Source organism: Atheta coriaria, unplaced genomic scaffold, assembly GCF_025399875.1.
Source record: "Atheta coriaria isolate IRGN ID8LTWV9N9 unplaced genomic scaffold, Caltech_Dcor_3.1 hic_scaffold_7_pilon, whole genome shotgun sequence".
NCBI lineage: Eukaryota > Metazoa > Arthropoda > Insecta > Coleoptera > Staphylinidae > Dalotia > Dalotia coriaria.
The window spans coordinates 8,182,137-8,206,264 of record NW_027045449.1 but is presented as its reverse complement, the minus strand read 5'-3'; the positions used below and the strand labels follow the sequence as shown (position 1 = coordinate 8,206,264).

The window sequence follows — 24,128 nt, the reverse complement described above, 5'->3', positions numbered from 1 at the left end:
CAATGAACATAAAATCTTCATTGAAACATTATTGATATGAATCAGTAGCATTGATTATTATATTGATAGCCTTTAGCAATTAATCTCGACGCAATTTAATTCTTAAATTATTATTTAAATATTTATAGTTTTATACGAGAATTGAATCACTCAATAGATCGTTAAACGATAGCTATCCATATCAGGTTTAACAAATATTTGCGTTGATTTACAATAGTTTTATATTGTATCATTTAATGCTCTTTATCGTTTAACAATTGGCTTCGGGGCAGTGTCCAGTTTTTAGACTTAGTTAAATTATTATTTTTATTATATAAGGGTATTTCTCTGAATTTAGTTTTATTTTTTGTTTGTAGAACACAAACTTTTTGACACAGAATTTGTATATTTCTTATGTTTAACTCATTATTGTCTTCTGTTTAAATTTAATTTTCACGCCAACACCGTATGTACTGCCATCTGTTAACAAAACTTGTAGATAGACTAAAAATCGAACTTTATTCGTGATTCTCACACAAAGGCTTATGTATGTGCAGGGATGACGTTTCAATCAACACAAACACCGACAGTATGTGATAAGAAAATCGTTAATATCTTCGCGATTAGACGTGTTCACTGTGCTTGTTCATATTTTTAAAGTGCAATTTATATTCACGTGTTAATGCTGTGACTTATTTAGTGTTTAGTGCAAGATCATTCCGCAAAAATGGATAATTCACGATTTAATTTAGTTGTTGTCTATGAAAAGTTCAATGCATGTTTATTAGAAGAGGATGACATTTACATTAAGGAATATCTGGAGAGTTATGAAGAACTTAACAAGTAATATCATATATACTACTACTGTGTTTTGTTGTTTAATGATGGTTAATTGTTAACAGATTTTTTGATTCCATGGGAACAATGTTTACCTTTGTAACAAAGGAGTTGACATCCAAAATGAATATAATTCGTGGATATTACAAAGGAAAATGAGGAAGGCTTTAAAACTGTGAAGGCCATGATTGCCTTTGAGAGTGATAAGTTGAAAAAATCTGGATATGTATCTGGGTGTAGAACATTACTACAATTACATAGAGCTTTAGGTATAGTTTTTATTGAATAGACTGATAATTTTAATACTTCAAAATTTATTGCAGATTTTATTCGATTGTTTTTAAAGTCAGTTGGTGAGCTACAATTTGAAGAGAATGTTGGCCATGTGTGCAGAGCTGCTTATGACCAAACTCTTGGCAATCATCATTCCTTTTTCATTGCCAAAGGTGCCAGATTAGCCATGTACACATTACCAAACAAAGCAAACTTGTTAAAAAGGGTAAATCAAACATTGACAATTAAATTTAAATATGAATATGTTTGTTGACCTTTTTGCTCAATCTCAGGTATGTGGTGATGATGAAGAATTCCAAAAATCGTCTCTGGAAGCCTTACCAAAAACATTGGATGTAACAGCTACAGTATTTGATCGTGTTCAAGATCTGTACACTAAACATGATCTGCATAAGCTGCCTTAAATGTTCCTGGATAATAATATTGTTTTAAATGGTGCTGTTTTAAAAATCAAATGATGCTTCTTTGTGATTCAAGCTTAGCTTAATTTGTAGCACATTAATTGGGTATTAATGAAGTATTTATAGAATATATATTTTACTTCACTTATTTTTTGTTAAATTTAAACTTGGATCTTGTTCTCTTTATGTTCTGTTGTCCTTCTACCACAGGTTGGGTTTGTTCTTCAATTAGAATAGAATATAAAGACTTAGCATCATTTGCATTCCCTAATAGTTTATGCAATTCGTCTTGAGACATTGAAGAAAGTTCGTCGAGGTTTTTACAGCCTCTCAACAAGATATCGATATTTTTACTACTTATACCAGGTAGTTTTTGTACAAAATCGTATACAGCGACGTTATATTTTGTCTCAACGAGATCTAGATCCACTTCTGCGCCTATAGTTGTTGCGTATTGAATATTAGGTTGCTCCTTGCCGTCTTTTAATTCTTCAAACAGCTGAGCTGATGCGTATGGTGATGGACTCCATATGATTTTCAATCGTGGGAAATGCATTGTCAACAAGAGAAGTTTTTGTTGTATGTCGAAATTATTCCCATCAGTGGACAAAATATAATTGCTCTATAATAAGACAACAGTACATTATTGAAAACCTTTTAGTCGTTTAGTAAAGAATATACCTGCCAAGAAAACGGACGGTTGTGATCAAATTCAATCAATAGCATTGGTTTTGCATAACATCTACTCATTTGTGTGCATTGCTGATATAATCGTCCAGAATTCAATGATCCCACTAAATCGGAGAGACTTTTACGTTCTATGCAAATGTCACGGGTGAGTATATAATCTCCAACAGAGATCGTCAAAGGTTCAATTTCCACCCCACGTTTATGAATCAATGCCGGGAGGTCACTGCGAAATTCGCGCATATCGACAATCACAAAGTTCCTTTCTTGAGTTTCGGGTTCCAAGCCGCCGGCTTTGCGTGTATTTGTTTCAGGGCTCTTTATTTCGCGTTGTAAGGCTAAACAATCATCCGTTTTGCCATCTTGATCTTCAGGTACAACCATAGTCTATCAAAATAATACGCAAAACAAATGAACAGTATAGTAACAGGAATACGTTTGACTTACAGATTTCGTTTGAATAAGAAACTCAAACGCCTCTTTTTCTCGGCGTAAAGAAGTTAAATAACTTTGTTCTTCTACTGTTTCCGCATGTATGAGGAAGTAAACTTTGAGTTGCCGATCCTTCTGTCTTCGCGCCTCGTATATCTCGATTTGCCTCACCGCTGTCATGTTGCTGTGATACATTATGATAAAGTTCGGCGCAATATCCTCCAAGTTCTTTTGCAACGACAGAAAGTTATCACCGTGTTTAAATGTTTGAATAAGAACTGTCGGTTGATTCATCTTTTCGAGTATTTGTGTTAGATTCATATTCTCTATCTAAAAAACACAATTGATGAAATATGACTGCAGGAAATGAAAAACATCACGTACTTCAGGACAAGCTTCAAACACAACTTGTGAGTCGCTTATTTGTTCTTCATCTACAACTTGAGTTGCAGACATATTAATACTCTCATTGAATAAAGCAGTTTGAGACATTTTAAGTACATACGAATCCCGCATGTTTTCCAATTCATCCAATTCTGATATGCATTTCTGTGCATCTTTATGATTTTCTTGTAATTTAGGCTTCTTTGCTGGCACCCCTTTCGTCATTTTTCCTTTATTATTTGCATTGTTTTCAATCGTACTCAATTCCAATTGATGTTGCGTAAAGCTCTCCTGCAACTCTTTACAGTTGGTAGTTTTGAACTTGTCGTGAATTGTCTTGAAGTTCACACCTTTTGAAAGGGCCATTAAAAACAAATAATGATGAGGTCCATAACGCAAGAACTAAAATATTTTTGATACGTTCTAATTATTTGTGCTCATGCCCCATAGCTAAATTCATACCTGATTTAGTTGGAAACAAGTTTTACTATCCTGACACAAAATTAACACTTTGGATTCTCCTAAAGACATTTTTTTGTGTTTTATTTCCGCTGGAATTTCCGATTTTAATATTTCTGATAAAGTACTCCACTTAGTACAAAACTCGGGATTCAATTCTTTATCCTTGCTGTAGATTAGCGAGTTAGCTTCAGTAAACAACAGCTCGGCGGGCTGTAAAAGTACCCAATGGCTTGTTGCAGCATACTCTTTTGTTCGATAATGCATCAATGTGGAATAAAATGTTATAACATCGTCATAAAACAGTACCCTACAATAATACAATTATGCCAAATAAATGTTGGAAAGAAAACCACTTTAAAATTATTTTTTCTTACAATAACAAATGACGCAGTGTTTTTAATTCAGTAATTAACTGCTTGCTCTTACTGCTCAATTGGTGCCAAATGCAGTCTAGTTGAGTTTGCAAAACTTTGTGAAACTTTTTTGTTAAACAATTTTCCACGGTTATTTCAGCCATTTCCAAGGTTTTGTTAATTTTTTTCAATTCCTTCACAGTTAAATTCATCAGATCTAAAATGCACGTTTGTAGTTTGCGTATTTTATCAGAAATTGGGATGTGCAGTTCCACCACTGCAGGTTCATGCTTTTTAAGACTATGTATAACTGACGAATGAAATCTTGGCCATATGAATAATTCTTTAACGAAAAGGGCGCGCATAACTCGCTCTACTTGACTGAAACCTATCGTAAAGCTTTGCGCTGAGTTTGTGAACGCCTTAATAAATCCCGTCTAAAAGTAATATTTAAGTATTATAATAATTCGATATTACTAATTAAACTCACTTTATTTGCTTGCCTAAATAATCTCAAGACAAATGCTTCCTGACAACTTTCCAACACACTATGTGCTTGTAGAACAATGAATCCTGTAATTTTTTCAATAGGGATTCGTTTTTTGAGCATATCAACAACTAAAATTCTTGTTGTTACAAAATGTACACCCCCGGATAGATAAACATCGGCTCTAAATAAACAAATAATTAAAACAATAAGTAAAACATTGCTACAAATTAATTAATAAAATTACCTCTCAGTTGTATTGGTAGTATAAGTAGTTGCATGCACATTTTCAAGTTGTAGCTTATCTAAATAATACTTCTCCTCAAATTCAGAACAATTTAGAATTATCACTAAATTGCCAGGATCAGCATAAACTTTGAAAAGGTTTAATAATACATGATCCATACTCAAACCCCTAAAATAATTAAATATAAGTTAAACATCACTTTTGTTTGCTGTCTAATTTAAAAATTTATAAATTTTAAAAGTCTTCAATCATTCGTTAATTGTTTTATAACTTTAAACTTACTTTGCTGCCACAACTACAGCATCCTGGTGCATAATATCCAAAAACAATTGAGTTTCATACTCCATCATAGGAAATAGATTCTTGTGAAGTAATTCATGTTCAATATCTGTATCTTCAGACATATTCAAGGTTTTTCTAATAATGCTTATCAAGTTTTAAATTTAAAACAATGTTGATTGTGCTGATAAAATTAAAGATTAACTTGGAATGTTGATTGAGGTTATTCAAATGAAAACATCACTGATCTGTATGGAAAACATACTTGTGTATACCAAGCGTTCACGTTAGTTTTGTTTAATGTTTTTAGTTCCCATTATTTAATTTAAAATAATAAATTGTTTTGGAGTTTTAAAAACGTAATTAAATATACAATAGTATGCTATTAATAATTAAAAATATTTTAAATCAAATGTAAATTTACATCAATTTAATATTTAACATTATTTTTATAGTTTCCGAACACATGTATACAACTTTTGACATTTGTGTACCTATGCGATTGTGTAGTTGTCATCTGTTACGGTCTCTCAACTTTTGACGTTTGTGATCTGTTCTCTACTGATTTGCATACACATTCTCGTTGGTATTGTGTTTCTTCCCAATTTCTTCAGTTCTCTAGGATGCAATAATCGTGGGACGTAACTGTTGCGACCTTTTGTATCGTATTTAGAAGACTTCAGTTTCCTATTGATTTTGTCTGGTTGGTAGTACCATTAGTTGTTTAATTAAAACGCTCGAAATATGACAATGGGTGATGAGACGCCAGTTACAACGCTAATATTGCCCGTTTTAATACGCCCTATATTATCACAGGTTGGTGTTTAATATCTTGTTCTATTGATAAGTCAGTGAGCTTGTGTATTGTTGTCTGTTTTAAAAGTAAAATGTGATGTAATTTTCAGTTGGAGCGCAGAGATGTGACTGCTTCACAAACACTGAGGGCAGCTCTTTCTAGGGCTGAATCAAATTATCCAGGCCTTACATATGATCTTGTTGTGGGTATTCTTAGGCGTGGTGATTTGAATGTTAATATGAATGAGAGCATCTTGAGGTTACAAGGTGCCCTTACAGATGCTGATGGTAAGATTTGTAATGTTTAGTTTTCTCTTAGTTTTAATACATCATGTGTTTATACAGTGTGAATCTTTGTCATGGCATTCTTTTGGCAAATAATCATTATTTATGTGATAAAATGTGTGTTTCTTATAGTTGTGGAACATCGATTGAACCGTTCTGAAGACGCATTCCAAGAATTAAATAGAAAATCAGCAACACTCAAAAAGATTTTAAGCCGGATACCTGATGAAATAACAGATCGTAAAACATTTCTAGAAATTATTAAGTATGTCATTATTACTTATAACACAAGTGCATTTTTATGATGGAGAAATTTATAGGGAAATTGCAAGTGCCATTAAAAAATTGCTTGATGCCGTGAATGAAGTGAATGGTTTCATCCCCGGATCAAGTGGCAAGCAAGCCCTAGATCAAAGGAAAAGGGATTTTGTAAAGTATTCAAAAAGGTTCAGTAACACTTTGAAGGAATACTTTAAAGAAGGACAGTAAGTATTTTATAACTATTTTAGTAAACACACCTAACTTGTTTCTATTTTCAGAGCCAATGCAGTATTTGTGAGTGCTTTATATTTGATACATCAAACAAATATGATCATCTCAACGGTAAAGAATAAATGCGAGTAACACAGGAGCAAACTCCGTACTATCCAAACTAATAATTATAATATTAAAAAATATGTTAAAAATTAACGCGACGGGTGAACTTGCGCCATTAGCAGAAAGTATTTTAACCAATATATGCATATAGCATGAAATATTTAATATTAACAATAATTATTTAATGTTAAGGTATCAACAAAGTTGCCGGAGAATGGCATAGATGTCAACAATATTTTGGATGAAAATGTTATTGAGTGATACATGCAACAGGAATAAGTATTGTTTTGAGGCATTTCTTTTTCTGTGACAATCAGTAAAAGTTCTTATTTATGTAATAATGTTTCTGGGAAAAGGTATATATTATGTTCATGTCGGTTTAAGTTGAATTATTTTTAAGAAAATACTTTAGTTATGTGTATGCCAAACCTGTTGATAAACTATGAGAGAACTAATTTAATATTGACATTTATTCTTGAAACAAGACGAAAAGTTTATTTATTATGCTGTACCTCGCGAAAAGTGTGTTCTAGACATTCTACTTAAACATCCATCAATTATAATTTTGATTTCTACACTTGAACCAGGTATGTGACTGAACTTCACTTCACTTCACTTCATTCCTTACACGGAATTTTATTAAGTTTGTTATAATTACTAATTATTTGAGTTGTTATTTATTAGGAATATTTGGAACTATGAATGCCTATACTCACAGGACTCATTGAACAAAACCATAGCGATATTTCTAAAACAAAGTAGTTTAAGAGTTGGTTGGTTAAGTTTTTCTGCCTTTTAAATCGAGCCACGGTGATTATTTCCTATTCATATAATATTCGATATCAGAAATTTCATAATAACAAGGTAAGACGGCACTGTTTGACTTCTTCTGGATTCCGCTTAGGAATTGCAATCCAGAAAACTGGTGAATCCATGCACTTTTGAGTATATATGGAGTATATAAATATTAGCAACATTTCGATCGAGATGTATTTCGAAAAAGGCCTGACTGAATTTGAAAGTGGAAGAATCTAAGGAGTATATTTAACAATTATTTATAGTTATTTATTTTTTATTAAATTATCGAATCAGCATAGAAGCTGCCACATCTTCAGCTCAGTAAGAAGTCGCTTAGTCGATGAATCTATCTGCCGGATCCAGCCAGGTCGGCGATAATTCGACTGCTGTATTCCGGAAAAGTAAATTCTAAAAAAATTGGTTGTGCTATTTTTATATTTAAAAATTTAAGCATTTACAAAATTGACCTTTTCTATGTCTTTATATGTGATTTATGAAGTCTGGGTTAAATCCGTAAATAAAATGCGGTTGTCAAATTTTCATATCTGACTCTTATTAGTGTGCCATAGATTACAGACTGTTTAAAATGAAACGTTGAATTCTCCAAATTAATCGAAATTATGAAAAATTGGCCAAATAACTCAATTTCGATTAGTCAAATTGAGGTAAAACTCTTCTTTGCTTTACAAAGCAACGTTTTCAAATTTGTATTTTATTCACACTGTTACCCCTCCATGTAAGTAAAATTACAGGTATCACTAAATTGGGCTCAAATATTTTAAGGTATATTACCACGCACAGTCATTACCGCCATTTAGTAATCAGATTACCTATTAGCAAAAAACCAAATAACGCTTCCAAATAATTGTGTATAGTTGGAAATTTGAGTGCTTCCAAAAGGGATGTTTTGGTATGTGTTTTTATAAATAGATTTCAAGGAACATCTTTGCCACCCTTTTGTTGACTCTGTATATAATTCAATTAATTGTGTGTAAAAGATAAAAATAGTATATTAAGTATTCAGTGGACTAAACGGGTACTTTACTCACGTGATTGATTAAGAACGAGCGTAGCAAGCGTTTAATCAATCGAGTGTTTAACAACGTTTAGCCACGTGATGCTTACGCTATTTTTTCTACTTCCACTCTAGTTTCACGTTGAGGTTTTTATATTTCAACTTTTGTATTTTAAAACATCGAAATTTGCTGGCATAGTACTACAAAATGTAAGATTATAAATATGTACTACACTGTGCGCCGGTCATGTGTCGCGTCGGGCCATACCGCACCGCTCCGATACAAGCAACAGCAACTCCGAAGGCAAATACGCAGGTGCAAGCTCTGTCCCGTACATAATGCCCGTGGATAATGGATATTACTCACGGCTTGATCGTCTGTATTAATACACCACTTTTTGTGTCTAAAAAACGTGGAAAAACTGGCGCTTTATTGGTGGAAGTAGAAAAATATGTTTATGAAAGTTATAGTTTCGGTTTCAGTTTCGACCGAAACAGAGGCCAGGGCCGAAAGTTCGGTTTCGGCTGAAAAACCAGTTTCGGTCGGACTCTTACATTCTTTTGAGTTCTAAAAGCCCGATCAGCTACTTTGCTGCCTTACAACCAGCATCACCAAATATCTTACCTTGTACATACTGGTCAGTTTGCCTTATTATTGATAACATGAGTTCAGCTGTGACCAATTAGACACCCAAAGCGTCTTCGAGGCACACTTTCTCTCATAAAAGCGCCCAGAGAATATTGTCACGAGTTAACGCGCGGGAAATAGTGTTGTGGCTGGTTATCCCAACTCGTGTATTTTACATTTACAATTTTAATACCGTTACATAAAAATAAAACGCAATTTGTGAACTGACAAAAATCGTTGCGCACCGAAAATAGAGACGTTTTTCTATCATCATTGCTCCGCGAAATTTTCCTGCCAAGCAGATATTTTCCGCAATATACGCCACGAAAATGCTGCGATTTACACAAAAGCGATATTCTAGATCAAGAGAATCCGTGGAATAAAAACAATTAAACATCGCGCTTAAAGTTTCAAAATACAACACCGTGAAACGACGGGTAAAATGTTCGGGCAGGTGGAGTTAGGGCTTCACGCGATACCGAGACTTTTCTCGTATCGTCTCGGTCTCGTCTCGGAAAAGCGAGACGATACCGAGACGAGACGTGTTTTATCAATTTCTCGGCGATAGCGAGACCACAGTCCGAGTCTCGTTTTTGGTCTCGTTATTGGTCTCGTGAATTTTTTTTTATGAAGTGGATATTAGTAAAATGAGAAAAGGGCCAATATATGAAATCCAATAGGGGATATATGCACTTTAGTTAAAATACAATCCACTTGAACAGCCGCACTTAAGTTTTTATACTTTGCACTAAGAAATTCATATTATGCACTATAGATCCACACACATACCACTCACACTACGCGAAACACATCTTAAAACACAGCCACCAACACAACACACTCTTAAACGAACATATAAATTCAATACACGACACTATTTTCAAATCCCTCAAAAAGCTCCACATACCTACTACTGACGATAACACACATTAACACAACATGCCATTCCAATATATGACCATCTGTGAAATATTTCTTTTGTATATTCAAAAGAACAAGTCAGTAACCGAATATCATGACCTTTTTGCCTTTTTAAAAGTTTTATGAAAATTTTGTCTTTGTTTATACATCCGGGGACATATTTTTGTGTTTTTCTGTACTTCTTGAAGCAAATATATGAACAGCAAAAGTATTGTATTCACTGGGCAAGGGTATATAATAAATCTTGTCAAATAAAATTTATGCTATAGTCCGGGACGAAAAAGTGTTCATGTTGACAATATTTTGTAGACAACTTAATAACCGAATATGATTTTGATCTTTTTGACACACAAAATTGAATTGTTTGATAAAACTAATTGGGGAAAAGAATTAAAACATGCAGCTATCCAATGTTTCGAACTATTTTATAAGGAATATGCGAAAAACACCCTCGAGCAACCTATTGACACGATAATTGAAAGAAATTCCAATTCAATTAAAAAATGTGATAATTGTGATAATTAATATTTTAACCTATGTATGTATTTTTGGAGTAATTAAATGATTAAACTTTTGAACTGCAAAGATCTTCAATGTTTTCTTTACACTTAAAACCATTAAATGTGAAAAAAAAATTATAAGAACAAAGGCTTCACGGGTATCGCGAGACTTTTCTCGTATCGTCTCGGTCTCGTATCGCTTTTACGAGACGATACCGAGACCGAGACGATACTGTTGATAGTCTCGTCCAGTCTCGTCTCGTGTGAAGCCCTAGGTGGAGTCGTAATACAGCAAAACTCTGAATATACCTTTGTAGGTAGAAAATGAATTAATATGCTGTTGCCATGCCAAACTGGTGCATAAATCTTACAACGGGCTTTATTCTGAAATTAATGGACTATTGTAACATTTCATAGTAAAAATATTATCTTCTAATAATATCGACCAAGTAGAAACAAAAAATAATCACACTAAGTGTTTTATACTTAACCGAAACTTTTATGATCTTTCATTCATATTAGCTGGAGATATCAATGTTAAAGAAAAAATTGGAAAGCATACATCTTTTTTACCAAGTATATTTGATTTGAGTATGAATAATGATCAGTGGCGTAGCGTGCCTTGTCGGGGCCCCGTATAAAAAAATTTTTGGGGGCCCTTATATGGAGGTAAAGGTTTTTCCTTACACACTTTGGGGGCCCCCGTGGCCCGGGGGCCCCGTATAATTGATACGGCAAATACGGCGGTAGCTACGCCCCTGATAATGATCCTGCGCAGTTTACAACAAAATACTGTATAACCGTTGATATTGTATTCTCGAGATACTTGGATAAGCTTTAATCACAAACATATGTATCTTATTTTTGTTACCATAAGCCAATGTTGATCCAATAATGATAATGATACAATACATGTAATGGTGAAATTTAAAAATAATTTATCTTTTATAATAGTTTTATATAACTTATAATTCGTTGTCTTGTATTTAATTTTGATTAAAATAATAATTATTTTCCAATATATTTAACGAAATTTATTACTTGCAAATTTATTATTGAAAAAAAGAGAGAGAGAGAGAGAGAGAGAGAGAGAGAGAAAGATGAATAAAGGAATACTTTACGTTTCGGTACCTTAATATTATCAGTAAAAATCTACATTTTAAAATATATTTTCAGTTACAAAAAGTGTGACAAAAACTTGACGGAGGTCCCTCGACCGTCTAATTTTTTTTTGCATGTGAAACAACAAGAGATGTCTGATTATATTTTTTAAATGTCCATGAGTTGACACAACAATTATGAAACATGTGATTACAAATTGAGACCATTGTATTTCATGCTTTCGGACATCGCCTACGCGTTGCATTCTGCTAAGCGCATTGCCCGTCTACGCGCCTCGTGCAGGAAACGTGTGGTCGGTACACGAAAACCGCCTGTGAGCGGGTGCATCGCGATAATTTCTGGACACGAGTTTCGCACGCACATGTTTGTCGGAAAAGGCGAGAAATCGCTCGCGTTGCTCGGTTTGTGGCTTCTTCACTCAACAACAGCACAGGGATGTATTTAAATCCTTCAGTAAACCACTCAAAACACACTAATAACACGAAATCATCAGAACCTATTAACTATCATACGATTGCTTATAGTTTTCTATGACTACAATTTGGGATTGATTTTTAAATTTGTAAAATTTTGCTTATAATGTGGAAAATTTTCTGGATCTATCCTGGAAAATGCCCAGAGGCCATGCGTTCTATCGCTTTGCGTCTGGGTTGCTCGCATTTGTCACGTTGAGAAATCACGTGAATGAAAATCGCTGAGCACGCTGCCTGCTCGCTTTGGTGCGCATTACGGGGGATGATCGGAGTACTCCGAGCCCTGCCTCTTTGCGGACACGCATCATTCGCATTCGTAAAGCGAACACATTTAGATGAGAGCTTACATCTATTTTCTGGCCGTGCTTTTCAAAGTGCACTACAGTTTTCACTTTGGTAGTTAGTATCATCATTGATCAAAATCATCATTTCGTTTTCGGAGTGGTACGAAGATTTTTCTTTTTTACAAAAGGAAAACAAGTGAGTACATTTTCAAATTAATTAATTTAATTAATTAGCTATAAGAAAATTTATCTCGCTTTAATTTGAAGTAATAAATAATTACGCACCTTTCGAGTTCATTTTTGTTTTTACTTTGTGTTAATCTGTAATTTAGCTGTCTTGTTATATAACATTTTACGTAACAGTGTGTAAAGAATACCGCGTTTTTCTTATACAATATTAGAAGAATAAAACAATGTTTTCAAAGAAAAAGTATAGCTTTCTGGCAAAATTAAAAAATAGATTTCTTAATTTAGTATAAATTTTAATTTTGCTTGACTTTTCTTACAAACCTTTTTATAGCTTGGGTTGAAAGGATCTAGTATTTACAATAAAAGATTTTTTTGCACAGAACTAAGGTGGTAGGTGGCAAAAATGTGATAATTTTCGTAAAACTACACAACATCGATAACTTATCGGTACTTATCGCTCCCCCATAAATATTTATAAGCTGGTTATAAACACAATTACTTTGGGAAAAAGAACTGTAAACATTTTCAATTACCAAATTGAACACTACAGATAATTCTATATATATTATATCTATAGCTATTAAACCAACTTAATTGTACAAATCTCTGTGTTATGAGATATACTCATCATTAGGGGTTTACTTTTAAAAATATTGTACATAACTTTTCTGATATTATCCAAGCAATTTTTAATTTCTGAAATGTTAACGTTTTGTCTATATAAACTTTAAATAAGGTTCGATACCGTTGATATACTCGTACATATAAATATGGTCACGTTCCAAATGTATGAAACAGATATTGGAACTGGAGTTGCGTGATATTGATCATGAAAGTATTTTTACTGTTCTCAAGGCTCAACATCCTATCTAATGCCTAAGGCACATCGCGCAAGACTTGGATGTTTGTAATTGACATTAAAAATATAGAATTTGATAATTAACTGTTATATAAAGTTGGGCTTATTTATAACGGTATATATATAGCGTTAGTGCATAAAAGTATTGCAATTATATAACTAACTATAAAACAAAAGGAAATCTTATTGTTCTTCATAAACAAATACTGATCAAACCTGATTTTTGGAAATATAGTTAATAAACTATAATATGGTATAAAATTTTACCGAAACAAAAGAGTAAAATAAAATAAATGCCGATGGCAAAATACAGGATTATAACAAGATATACGTCAAAGTTTTGAATAGTTTTATTTATTATGAGTTTTTTTTTAATTATTAGTGTTAAATGCAGTCTTATTCTAACTAATATTAATAATGCAAATGTGAGTTTGTTTGTGTCGCTAGCACGTAAATCCCCGGAACTCATTTTGATAAATTTTGGTACAGAGATATTTTGGACCTAGGACAATATCGTAGGCTACTTTTTGGGAGAAAATATATAACATAAAGGGGCTGCAAAACAATGCCTAAAATATAATATACAGTAGAGTCCGGTTATAATGACATCGAAGGGAATTGACAAACACGTCATAATAAGCGGACGTCATACAAAGCGTTTTGTGAAATGAAAACCCTTTTTTATGTAAATACACATACATATACATACATATTAAATCAAAATCAAAATTGCACGTAATCAGCACATTATAACACATTCAAGTGTATTTTTTACTGCAAGTAATCTGTAATTTTTGTCTGCTTTTGTTTTTTCATTTAATTAATTTTCTTGTGATTTTCGAAGCATCTTTGGTTTCAAAACATTTGAATTGAACGATTGCTTAATACGGCTCTTGTTTTTTAAAAAGCATTGAGATTGTCGAATGACCCACGCCAAATTCGGATTAATGGAAAATACGGATTAAGTCGTGGTCAAGGTGCTGCTGCCCGAATGCTTATATTTATTATTTAAGCATTTGGTCTTTCCGATAGTAAATACATAAAAGTAATTTGACAATCATAAAAGAAATGTAGCAATAAATATAAAAAGTTCGCCACGTGTCGAACATCGTCGGGTATCAACGAACATTACCGGAGGTGTCAAGAATCATGTTGGTCATTATAACCGGACATAATCTATTAAAAATGGGTCATAATAAGCGACATGTCACTGTAAGCGAAGTCATTATATCCGACTTTTTTATACAGAATTTTATATAAAAACCAAACTTGGTAGTGTAGTTACGTCATAATAACCGGTTGGTCAATATAAGCGGAGTCACAATAAACGGATTCTACTGTAATTTAAAAATTACAATTTCTAAATATCGGTAATTCCAGTCAAGCAATAAAAAATTATCAACGCGTTTGAAGCCACGGGAAAAACCTAGTTGCAACACTTCTCTGTTGACATTGGAAAAAATGTTGTTTGTTTCAAAATTACATATAATAATATAATAAATTGAGCATTATTATATGACTTCTATTGAACTATCATCGTAAGTTTTAGAAGTTATATTTAGGCACCTACCAAAACTAATATAATTAGTTTATGCAACAAATAGATTCGAACAGTACAGATGAAAGCTGTAAATGTTACTCCACAATAGCGACATAAATAGTGACAATTTAGTGGTGGTTAACTAATTCCTAATGTTATAAAAATACTTTCCGTATGGAAGCAACCTGTAGAGTGCGAAATGGTGTCGCTGTCTCTGAGTCTAGAATTCTCGATGGTTATACAGAGAGTTAATTGCGCACATACAAACGCACCCGGTGTGCGGGTCGCGTGTTCGTCCGCGTGATCCATTGTAACACACAGCAGGCAGCAGGCAGGCAGGCAGCTTTTACATATATCAACATCTAGAATTCTAGAATATGACTGACGTACTTGCAATACATTGTTTAGGTGTGTGAAACAAGGAACCATAAAAGTATTTGCTTCTATTAACTACATTGTTCCTTAATTATAATTACTTATACAAAATGTAAAGAATCAGACACACAATTAAAACAATTGTGCTATCAGGGAACCCAAGTCAAGAATAAAGCTTTGCATATTAAACTACACAAAAGTGATTTAATGCATAGATTTCTATTACTCGTATGTAGGTATATATTTCTATAATTCATATGATATATGATACTTTGCGAAGAAATTAACTCTGGAACTTTTTTGCCTCGTAGCAGGTACCTACAAGTACCTACGCAACTTTGTGTGATATAAATCCAGACAGGCAAAACGTGAGATTAAAATTACTGCTTTCCGTTTTTTGCTCGTTCGCTATGCAAAAAAAACTTCGTTCTACAAATTCACAATTTTATAACGACTGATATAAGCCCGTCCATTCAAAATAGCGCCGTATATTGCGATACTGTTACTAAAAATAGTTGTAGGATTAATAGTTGAAAACGTATAGGATCCAAACGAGACAACGTGACAAAAATTCTAGCAATTTGTATTTACGTGTGCGAATAAAGGGCAAAGTGACGTTTCTAATTTTAGCCCCTTGCTATATGTCTCTTATTAGGTGTAATCGTAGATGCCGGTGAACAGTGGTAGCAGCGGGAATATGGCATGGATGTCTTCAAATCCGCTGATACACAACACGTTTGCATCGTTGGGAAAGCGACATGGCGACACATTTAACGTCAGCGATGACTGCTTAAGTAAACATCGCCATTACAGTTATTCTATTTCTTTACAACTCACGTTTTTTTTAACAATTGTTATTTACAGGCATTTTAGAGGAAATTCTTCGTAAACTGGCTGTTGAAGACCAAACTCTGCGCACATTCAGACGTGCCATCGGCTTCGGTCAAAATATCTCCAAGGATCTAATACCTTTGCTTATTTATGTAAAAGATGATACAAAAACATGCGATGCGTCAAAGATCATCGACACAACCATTAAGATACTAGTAAACTTGACTATACCTGTCGAATGTTTACTGTCGATTGATGCAGTCTCGCGAACGGATGTTGGTCGACATACCATTTTTGAATTAAATCGTCTGCTGACCACCTCCAAAGAGGCGTTCACTGACAGCAGAAGCACAAAAGCTGTAATGGATCATATCAAACATGTCGTAGAACAGGACGCCATCTTGGATGTACAGCAATGTGACAGTATAAACAATTGCCTGTCGCTGTTGAGAAATATTTTGCATATTCCGGATGACCGTGCTACAATTTCTGATTGTCCTTTGGCTCGCAGCAGCATGCAAAATGAAATTATTTGGAACTTATTTACGCAAAGCATTGATAAAATAATTATTCATTTAATGTCATGTCCACAAAAAGTAATACATTTTTTTCTATTAGTTTATTTACTTGATTACTAATGTTGATATCCTGTTTAGATGTATTGGGGAGTAACAATGGTTCAACTAATTGCTTTAATGTACAAAGACCAACATGTCGGTACATTACAAAAATTATTAAACCTTTGGTTGGAAACATCTCTGAGCGAGAGCAGCGAAGATAATGAAAGTAATACTTCGCCACCTGATCAAGGCAGTGGTGATTCATCTCCTATTATCACGTCTGACCCAACATCAGATTCCAGCGACAACGGCAGTGGAAAGTGCAACGATCGCACCTATGAACCAACCAACATGTCAAATAATGACACCATGCGTACTAAGAACAACTCTATGGACGTAGTACGTGCTGCTCACAATAGAAGCAAAACTCTTGCTGGTTTAAAACGCGTCAAGTCGACAGAAACAGAAAACAGTAGTAGCAGCGGTGTGTCGTCTATGGGACAAACTGATTCCACAAATTCTTCTATCTCTAAACCACCTCAATCTCTACCTTCTCTGCAACAAGCCACACCTACTATTGTACAATCCAACAGTTTATCTGTCACCAATGAACAGAAAAATGGCAAAATCGTTGCTCCATCTTCCCAGAGCGAAGTTTCAGATTGCGGGTATGTCACTCAAGTGGAAAACCAGGAATCAATATCTACCTCGAGCAATGATGATGATCAACCACACCAGAAACCGGTACACCAAAAACCACACACCTTTCAGAAGACAAGATACAATAATCAGAAAAATCGTGCTGCCATTGCTTTAGAAAAGAAGGAACTAAGAAGGAAGAAACTCGTAAAACGAAGCAAAACTAATATGTAAGCAAATATAAACTAATATAATAATTCAAATGATTATTTTTTCTCTTTAACGACTATTTTTGATTCAGCATTAATATGAAGGGATTGATTCATCATCAACCTACAGATGAGGATATATCTAATATATTGAAAGAATTCACAGTGGATTTCCTCCTTAAAGGATATGGAAGCTTAGTGCACGATTTGCATACTCAGTTATTGAGTAATGTTCAAATGCCCATTGATACCTCTCACTTCTTTTGGCTTATCACTTATTTTCTGAAATTCGCTACACAACTTGAGCTAGATTTGGAGCACGTCTCACCAGTCTTGTCGTACGAAATCATTTCCTACATTATATTTCAAGGGGTTTGGATATATGAGGAATTGGAAATCAGTTGCCTTCTCCCAAATTGTGATCTGAAGCCATGTTTACGTCGTCTTCATTTGGTATAATAATTTAACCTTACTTATGAGCTTTAACCAGTCAACTTATTTGTTTGAAGGTGGTCACTGCCATACGAGAGTTTCTACAAGCGGTAGAAACCTATCACAAATTAACACATCTGTCCGAAGAAGATCGTATAGCACTCAAGCGCCTTGAGGAACAGATTATTCAGACGCAAGACCTCAAGCGTTTGTTCCTTCTTCTTTTGCGGCAGTACAATCCTAGCCTACAGAGTCGGCAGTACCTGCAGGACCTGATCGTTACAAACCACACGTACTTGTTGTTCTTGGACAATACGTGCAAAGGCGACGAACGATCCAACAGTATAATGGAACATCTCAAACAGTAAGTCTTTCAGTTTCAAATGTGCTTGCAATCTAAACTAGCAGGCGAACGATATAAACGGACTGGGCATGGGCTAGTATAATACGCGTGGCTCGGGTACGTGCAACTTATTTACTGATGTTCCAGGTGGCATTTGCAGGATTTATTATCGGCGCGTGTGTGTACACGTGCGAATGCGAATAATGCGTTCTGACTTATACGTTCCAGGTTCGCGACAGTTGAGATCATGCGCCAATATGGGCTGCTCCTCGAATATTTCAAGGAGAACGGTGAGTTCGTCAACAATTGCGTCTTTACGATGATGCATCACATTGGTGGCGACCTGGAGCACATCTCCACCCTCTTTCAGCCGAGCATACTAAAAACGTTCTCGAAGATCTGGGAAACCGACTACGAAATTTGCGATGTACTTACTTTCAGTGGTGTTATCTCTGCTTCAACTGTCAATGCCTTTTTAGGATTGGTGTGATCTTATTGAATATGTTATACATAAGTTCATCAATACGCCGAGGACAAATCACTGCCCGCCTATATCTACTTCACCGTTGGTTATTGAAGAACATCTTCACAAGAAAGGAGAAATTACCCAAAGGAAAATAGAAAAGAAGTAAACTATATTATAACCTTTCTCTTACCTATATTGTAATTGTGATACTTTCAAGATGGACCGCAATTGAAAACGATGACCTCGATGAGAACGCCGAACGCCGGGATTCATGCGCAGCTCGCAACAGTTTTGAATGCATCGGCAACAAACAGAAAACTCATCAAGCTATCATAAAGGAATTGTTGGAGCAAAACATTATCACGCCTGCACAGTATGAGGAATATATGACTCATCCTCAAGAGAATTTCTCTCCGGATTGTACATCCACACAAGAAGATGGCGACGTGCGTGTGCTGAGAGAATATCTATATAGAGAAAATCAAGGCACGCAGGTTCTTTTATGGTTACAACATATTGCGATAGAAGCCTGCTTCGTCAAACTAGTACTTAGCAATGAAGCGATAAAAAGCGATTTTATATCAGAACCATCCGTGTATTACTATGCATGTAAGTATTACAAGCATTGTTATACAGTTGAGCTCATTTTGTGATGTATTTTAGTACTGCACTTGCCTATACCAGTGATTCCGTGGACATTCGATCAGAGTAATAACCTCAAACAGCCGCCATTCATCCGGTTATTGCACAAGCTTGGATTTTATTTACCTGTTGACACTGGAAAGATATTTGTACGAATACCCGATTTCTGGACGCCTGATTACCTCTTCAGTATTGCGCTACAACTGGGTCCCATTGACACAAGTAAATTGAAGTTCGATGTTAGTTTGCTTGACGGACAAAAGAAGAATGAGTCGAAAATTGATGCAAGCGATGCCACCGTCAATGGCGCCGATAATCGAAGGTTTTCGGTGTCGGATTTGAAACAAACTCCATCCATGGTTCGATATTCTCCCCTGTTAGTATAACTATTGACATATATTTTTAATATTTATTTTTTAAACGCAATAATTAATTTCATTTCAGTCCCAACAGTACGGAATGGGTGCAACAAATATTGCAAACTAAAGTGTCACCTACAATCGATTCTTTGTTACAAATACCAAGGTAAGTTTTGTAAGTTACGTAGCGGCCATTATGATGTCACAAAGTTAACAGTTGCCAAATTTAAAGTGGAAAAATAACACACTAAACGTAATATCACGACATAACCAAACATAACCTAAGATTTTGGAGAATAAAACATTTTAGCTATTTAAACGGTAAGTTTATAAGTGCGCTGCAAATACATGGTTTTAGTGCAGCCATTTAGAGTTTTGAACTAATTAGAATGGTTTCCAGCACACATGACATTCCAATGGCTTTGCCTGAAATTGAAGCATGCGGTTCCAGCTCAAAAACTGACCGTAATATCATCGACATGGACATCCCACTCTGCGAGGATGTGAATGTTGATGTTGACTATATAGAACAGCACAGTACATGCGAAACTGCTTCCGTCGCGTCCGACTTAACGCGCATGTGTGTCAGTGATGAAGAGGAAAAGGGCTTCTTGCAAGACCCAAAGAGCATTTAAAATGCGAAAACGTACACTGCTTTAATTCTAAGATCGTTTATATTACCTACAAAGATTTTTAAACTCAAGAGCGCATTTTTATTATTGCATGTTTTAGTGTGCAAGGTACTGATACCAATATTTATGTTCGGTGGTTTCATACTTTTGCTACAGTTGATTAATGTGAATTTATTTGAACAATTTCTCTAAAGCAAAAGTATTAAAGTGTGAAACATTAAGTTCAATCTAAATGTGATTCATTAGAAGTAATAAATTATACTAATAAATTATCATCTAGATTTAGATCACAGTTGTAACACTATAAGCAAATGCACTTAATTAGTGATTGTATAATCTTTACACACAATTCTTACACCTTAGAATAACTTATTTTCGGTTTTCTCATGTTGCAGGATGTAGATCTTTCAAAAACATCGAGTGCTTCTCTAGCATGTCGACAATATCATCTTTCTTGTTGAATTCCTTGTCATATTCCGGCCCAACTGCCCATAATGAATCCAAGTCGTAGTATTCTCTAGCATCAGGTGAAAACACGTGTAGAGCAATATTTCCCAAATCCATGGCCATCCATTCATTTGAGTTTTCTCCTTCTACCTTTGGTATATCATCGCTTTCATTCCTTTTTTGTTTATAAACTTTACGGACAAATTGTGTAATTGCTAGCATGTGCTTTTTTGATTTACCAGTCACCACAACTATATAATCAACATAGTTGTGATCGGGTGGCACATACGCGACGAATATATCTACAGCGTTTTCCCGTTTCAGTAACTCCACCAAATCATCAATATCATAAACTCCAGTTATACCCCAAAAAAAAAAAGATTTTATATTTTAGTGGGTAGTTTTAGCAATCTCATTAGATTGTTTTGATAGTAAAGTTATAAATGGTTTTTGATAGACTAATCTAATGGCATCAGTTCATGGAATATATATAATAAATTTCATGTTTGTTAATATTAGTTGATTTTTAAAAATTCTTTTGACTTTGGAGTTTTATTCTATTTTATTGCTCCAGTGAATGGTACAAATGTTAAACTAAATTTGCCTGTAACACATCTTTAGTAACTAAAAACCACGTGGTTTTCTAACATGCCACTGAAGATGCCTTATAGACAAAACCTGATACTCTACAAATAGAGTTTTACTATATGTTGAAAAGAAGCGATTAAATTAATACTAGACATATTTTTATAACTAAATCTTACTTTGCAAATTAATGCCTTTGTATATATCGTCTTCTTCAGGCATATCATGCTCATCAAGCAGATCCTTATGATATTTAAATCTTTCTCTTTCTTCAAAAACATCCAATATTAAATCAGATTCTTCCTCCTTAAATGGTTTATATTTGGAGCTCATATCACCCAATTGAAGGTTAGATTTGTCATCGTTCGCTGATTTTGAATAATTCGTAGTCTGTGCATATTGTATCACTGATGAACACTTGCTTTTATGCAAGCAGTTGTACTTTAAAAGAGTTAGGTAACGATTGAAACTTTTTAAATGATTCATTTTAAAATCAAGCTAAAACATAAAAATCAGGTAACACAGGAAAGTGTTTGCAACCAAATATACACTACAAACACTACACGATCAAATGTAACGATTTAGCTACAAAATTTTATCTTTTAACGAATTGAATAAGATATAATTAAAAAAAGATGCCAGAATTACAGGCAGATTTAAATGAAGCGTATTTAATTAATCATGATAATAAGATTCCGCGCGTTCTAAAAGTATATACATAATTCAAAATTAAGGCAGCACGGGCGAGCAATCCTACATGCATGTAAAACTACAGTGCTAAACGCATGGCATTTGAAAAAAAGCTTTGAAGTGATCACTTATCAAACAATTCGTTCATATTTAATAATAATTAACGGCTGTCATTCTTACGATGGAAAGCGTCAAAGGTTTTTTCGATTTGTGCGTAAATGAAGCTTCTATCAATGAATCAACGATTAAAACTTTATACAAGCGTGAGTTAACCTATATTTATTATAAACTAGCAAAAACAAAAACACATGAGAAACAATTCTTGTTTGCAGACGGTTATAGGACAATTGCAATTAATTATGAAGTTAATGAAGAAGAACAGGTGGAAAATAGACCACAGGGGAAAAAGAAACGAAAAGGAGAAAATCAGGCAAATGAACCTGAGAAGTCTCTATTTCCACAGGTTAAACCTTTTAGTCCTATTGAGGTAATTAAACAATATTTTTTTTATTTCTATTGCATTCTATTTATTAAATTTACTTTCAGGGATGTGATGGATTAACTGTTTTGTTCCGACTTACAGTACATTTAGCTACAAAAGAGTTTTATGCAAAAATAGTGAGTATTAATCTTGTCAAAATCCATTAACTTTAATGTCACATTTTTTAGTCTAAAATGAGTGAATTTAAAAAATTTCACATAATTGCAGTTTTACCCTTAAATCAACAAATATTTAGTGTAGGTATACCAATTATATTTTCAATTATAAATATTTGTTGTTATTTTATTAATTAAATTGGTACTATTACAGGTGTGTTGCACAGAAATAGAAGCTGACATATTAACATTTAAATCACATTATAAGGCCGAATTTAAAGTATTGCGCAAACATTACAATCAATGCCTTGCTCATGGATATCATTTTGAGTTGTTATATGCGCCGACAATCACCAATGAGTCAAGCAGGCGCGTGATGATTTCAAACGCGCACAGCTTGCATGTGGTGGGCAAGTCGCGCAACGTAATTATTTCAAGTGGCATTAAGAGTGCAGTACAGATTCGAAGTCCATATGATGTCATTAATTTGTATCCTTTTTTATATTGATATATTAATGTTAGTTTTTATATTTTATTAAATATTATATCTTTCACTGAACCAATTAGAGGATTGATCTTTGGTCTCAATCAGGCTCAAAGTAAGATGGCGGTGATGCAAAATGGTCGAAATGTTTATTGTCACGCAGGTAACATCTTGTTATGCTAGAATTACTAAAATAACTTAATACTTTCGTCTTATTTTAATTCTGTGGTTTTCATACATTTTCTGTTTGTAAAATATTCTTAGAACATCGGAGCTGACTTTCTATTGTTCACTGTTTGCTTATGATTCTTGCAAGTGCTTGTTAAACTAACAATTATTTAAATTACAGTTAGCAGACGTTACGGAAAAATTGCAATGCTCTGCACGAATGTAGCGCCGATTGCAGGCGGAGAGGAATGCACTCAAATGGATGTTTCTGTTATTGAACTCGATGACGACGACGATGAAGATGTGGCGGATGTAGGACACCAGTTGAAGAAAATAAAAACTTAATAGAAATATTAATCTAACGGTTGTGCAAATTATTTGCATGCGCAGTTTGTGCGCAGGCAACTTTACATACCATTTTACAATAAAATTTTCCATTTTATCAACATTGAAACGTTTGTTTACACGGAAGATCAGTAATTTACCAGTTGTGAACAAAATTGGTCAGAGAATTTGTTGGGGCAATGGTAGACTTACATTTTTCGTTATTATTCTGGATATTACATTAGGTTTTATTTGGATAATGGTTTTAGATACTTATTATGCAACCAAGTATACAATTATATATCAATCTTTGTTTTGAGCAAATCTACAATGGTTGCTACTAAAATACCATTATTTAATTAAATCAATAAACCAATTATACGATTTGATATATTTTATAGTTGAACGTTTAGTTCATATTATATATTTTCTATTTTTTGCGAGACAAGAATTGTATTTGGCGCGGACGACTGCGCATGCGCGCGAGGCGCACATAA

At 34.1% G+C, this 24,128-nt stretch overlaps 6 protein-coding genes and 1 long non-coding RNA gene across 8 annotated transcripts; 4 read left to right on the top strand and 3 right to left on the bottom strand.

Moving 5' to 3' along the window:
- The first annotated feature begins 502 nt into the window (after positions 1–502).
- Positions 503–1,641, top strand: LOC135795670 (ceramide-1-phosphate transfer protein). The gene is given in 5 exon segments (XM_065307423.1): positions 503–822; positions 882–951; positions 953–1,085; positions 1,140–1,315; positions 1,383–1,641. Coding segments are annotated over 5 exon segments (627 nt in total). The 5' UTR covers positions 503–706; the 3' UTR covers positions 1,515–1,641.
- On the bottom strand, positions 1,114–5,111 carry mei-9 (DNA repair endonuclease XPF mei-9). The gene is made up of 9 exons (XM_065307421.1): positions 4,846–5,111; positions 4,564–4,731; positions 4,320–4,500; positions 3,851–4,266; positions 3,477–3,783; positions 3,015–3,416; positions 2,646–2,960; positions 2,193–2,585; positions 1,114–2,133 (listed from the first exon to the last, which is right to left on the bottom strand). Exons 1-9 carry the CDS (start codon positions 4,965–4,967, stop codon positions 1,657–1,659), a joined length of 2,781 nt encoding a protein of 926 aa, XP_065163493.1. The 5' UTR covers positions 4,968–5,111; the 3' UTR covers positions 1,114–1,656.
- Positions 5,112–5,342: 231 nt separating this feature from the next.
- Positions 5,343–6,974, top strand: Ccm3 (programmed cell death protein 10 Ccm3). The gene is made up of 5 exons (XM_065307422.1): positions 5,343–5,658; positions 5,748–5,925; positions 6,055–6,187; positions 6,243–6,407; positions 6,462–6,974. Exons 1-5 carry the CDS (start codon positions 5,587–5,589, stop codon positions 6,544–6,546), a joined length of 633 nt encoding a protein of 210 aa, XP_065163494.1. The 5' UTR covers positions 5,343–5,586; the 3' UTR covers positions 6,547–6,974.
- A 5,318-nt stretch (positions 6,975–12,292) lies between these two features.
- tim (timeless) lies at positions 12,293–20,621 on the top strand. Of its 2 annotated transcripts, none has more exons than XM_065307544.1 (12): positions 12,293–12,456; positions 15,879–16,017; positions 16,088–16,650; positions 16,711–17,483; positions 17,555–17,915; positions 17,972–18,258; positions 18,466–18,664; positions 18,717–18,865; positions 18,921–19,312; positions 19,367–19,721; positions 19,790–19,870; positions 20,105–20,621. In XM_065307544.1, the coding sequence occupies exons 2-12, from the start codon at positions 15,891–15,893 to the stop codon at positions 20,337–20,339; spliced, it is 3,522 nt and encodes a 1,173-aa protein (XP_065163616.1). In that variant the 5' UTR covers positions 12,293–12,456; positions 15,879–15,890; the 3' UTR covers positions 20,340–20,621. The 2 variants fall into 2 exon arrangements, with proteins under 2 accessions (XP_065163616.1, XP_065163617.1); XM_065307545.1 differs by lacking the exon at positions 12,293–12,456 and adding an exon at positions 15,506–15,537.
- Positions 17,936–18,982, bottom strand: LOC135795763 (uncharacterized). Its single transcript, XR_010549140.1, has 3 exons — positions 18,894–18,982; positions 18,673–18,821; positions 17,936–18,616 (listed from the first exon to the last, which is right to left on the bottom strand). It is a non-coding gene; the product is annotated as an uncharacterized lncRNA (long non-coding RNA).
- RsfS312 (ribosomal silencing factor RsfS-like protein, 312) lies at positions 20,482–21,920 on the bottom strand. The gene is made up of 2 exons (XM_065307546.1): positions 21,548–21,920; positions 20,482–21,151 (listed from the first exon to the last, which is right to left on the bottom strand). Exons 1-2 carry the CDS (start codon positions 21,852–21,854, stop codon positions 20,721–20,723), a joined length of 738 nt encoding a protein of 245 aa, XP_065163618.1. The 5' UTR covers positions 21,855–21,920; the 3' UTR covers positions 20,482–20,720.
- A 37-nt stretch (positions 21,921–21,957) lies between these two features.
- On the top strand, positions 21,958–23,761 carry Rpp30 (ribonuclease P protein subunit Rpp30). Its single transcript, XM_065308145.1, has 7 exons — positions 21,958–22,321; positions 22,391–22,545; positions 22,605–22,676; positions 22,728–22,796; positions 22,870–23,144; positions 23,223–23,302; positions 23,489–23,761. The coding sequence occupies exons 1-7, from the start codon at positions 22,240–22,242 to the stop codon at positions 23,650–23,652; spliced, it is 897 nt and encodes a 298-aa protein (XP_065164217.1). The 5' UTR covers positions 21,958–22,239; the 3' UTR covers positions 23,653–23,761.
- The last annotated feature ends 367 nt before the right edge of the window (positions 23,762–24,128 follow it).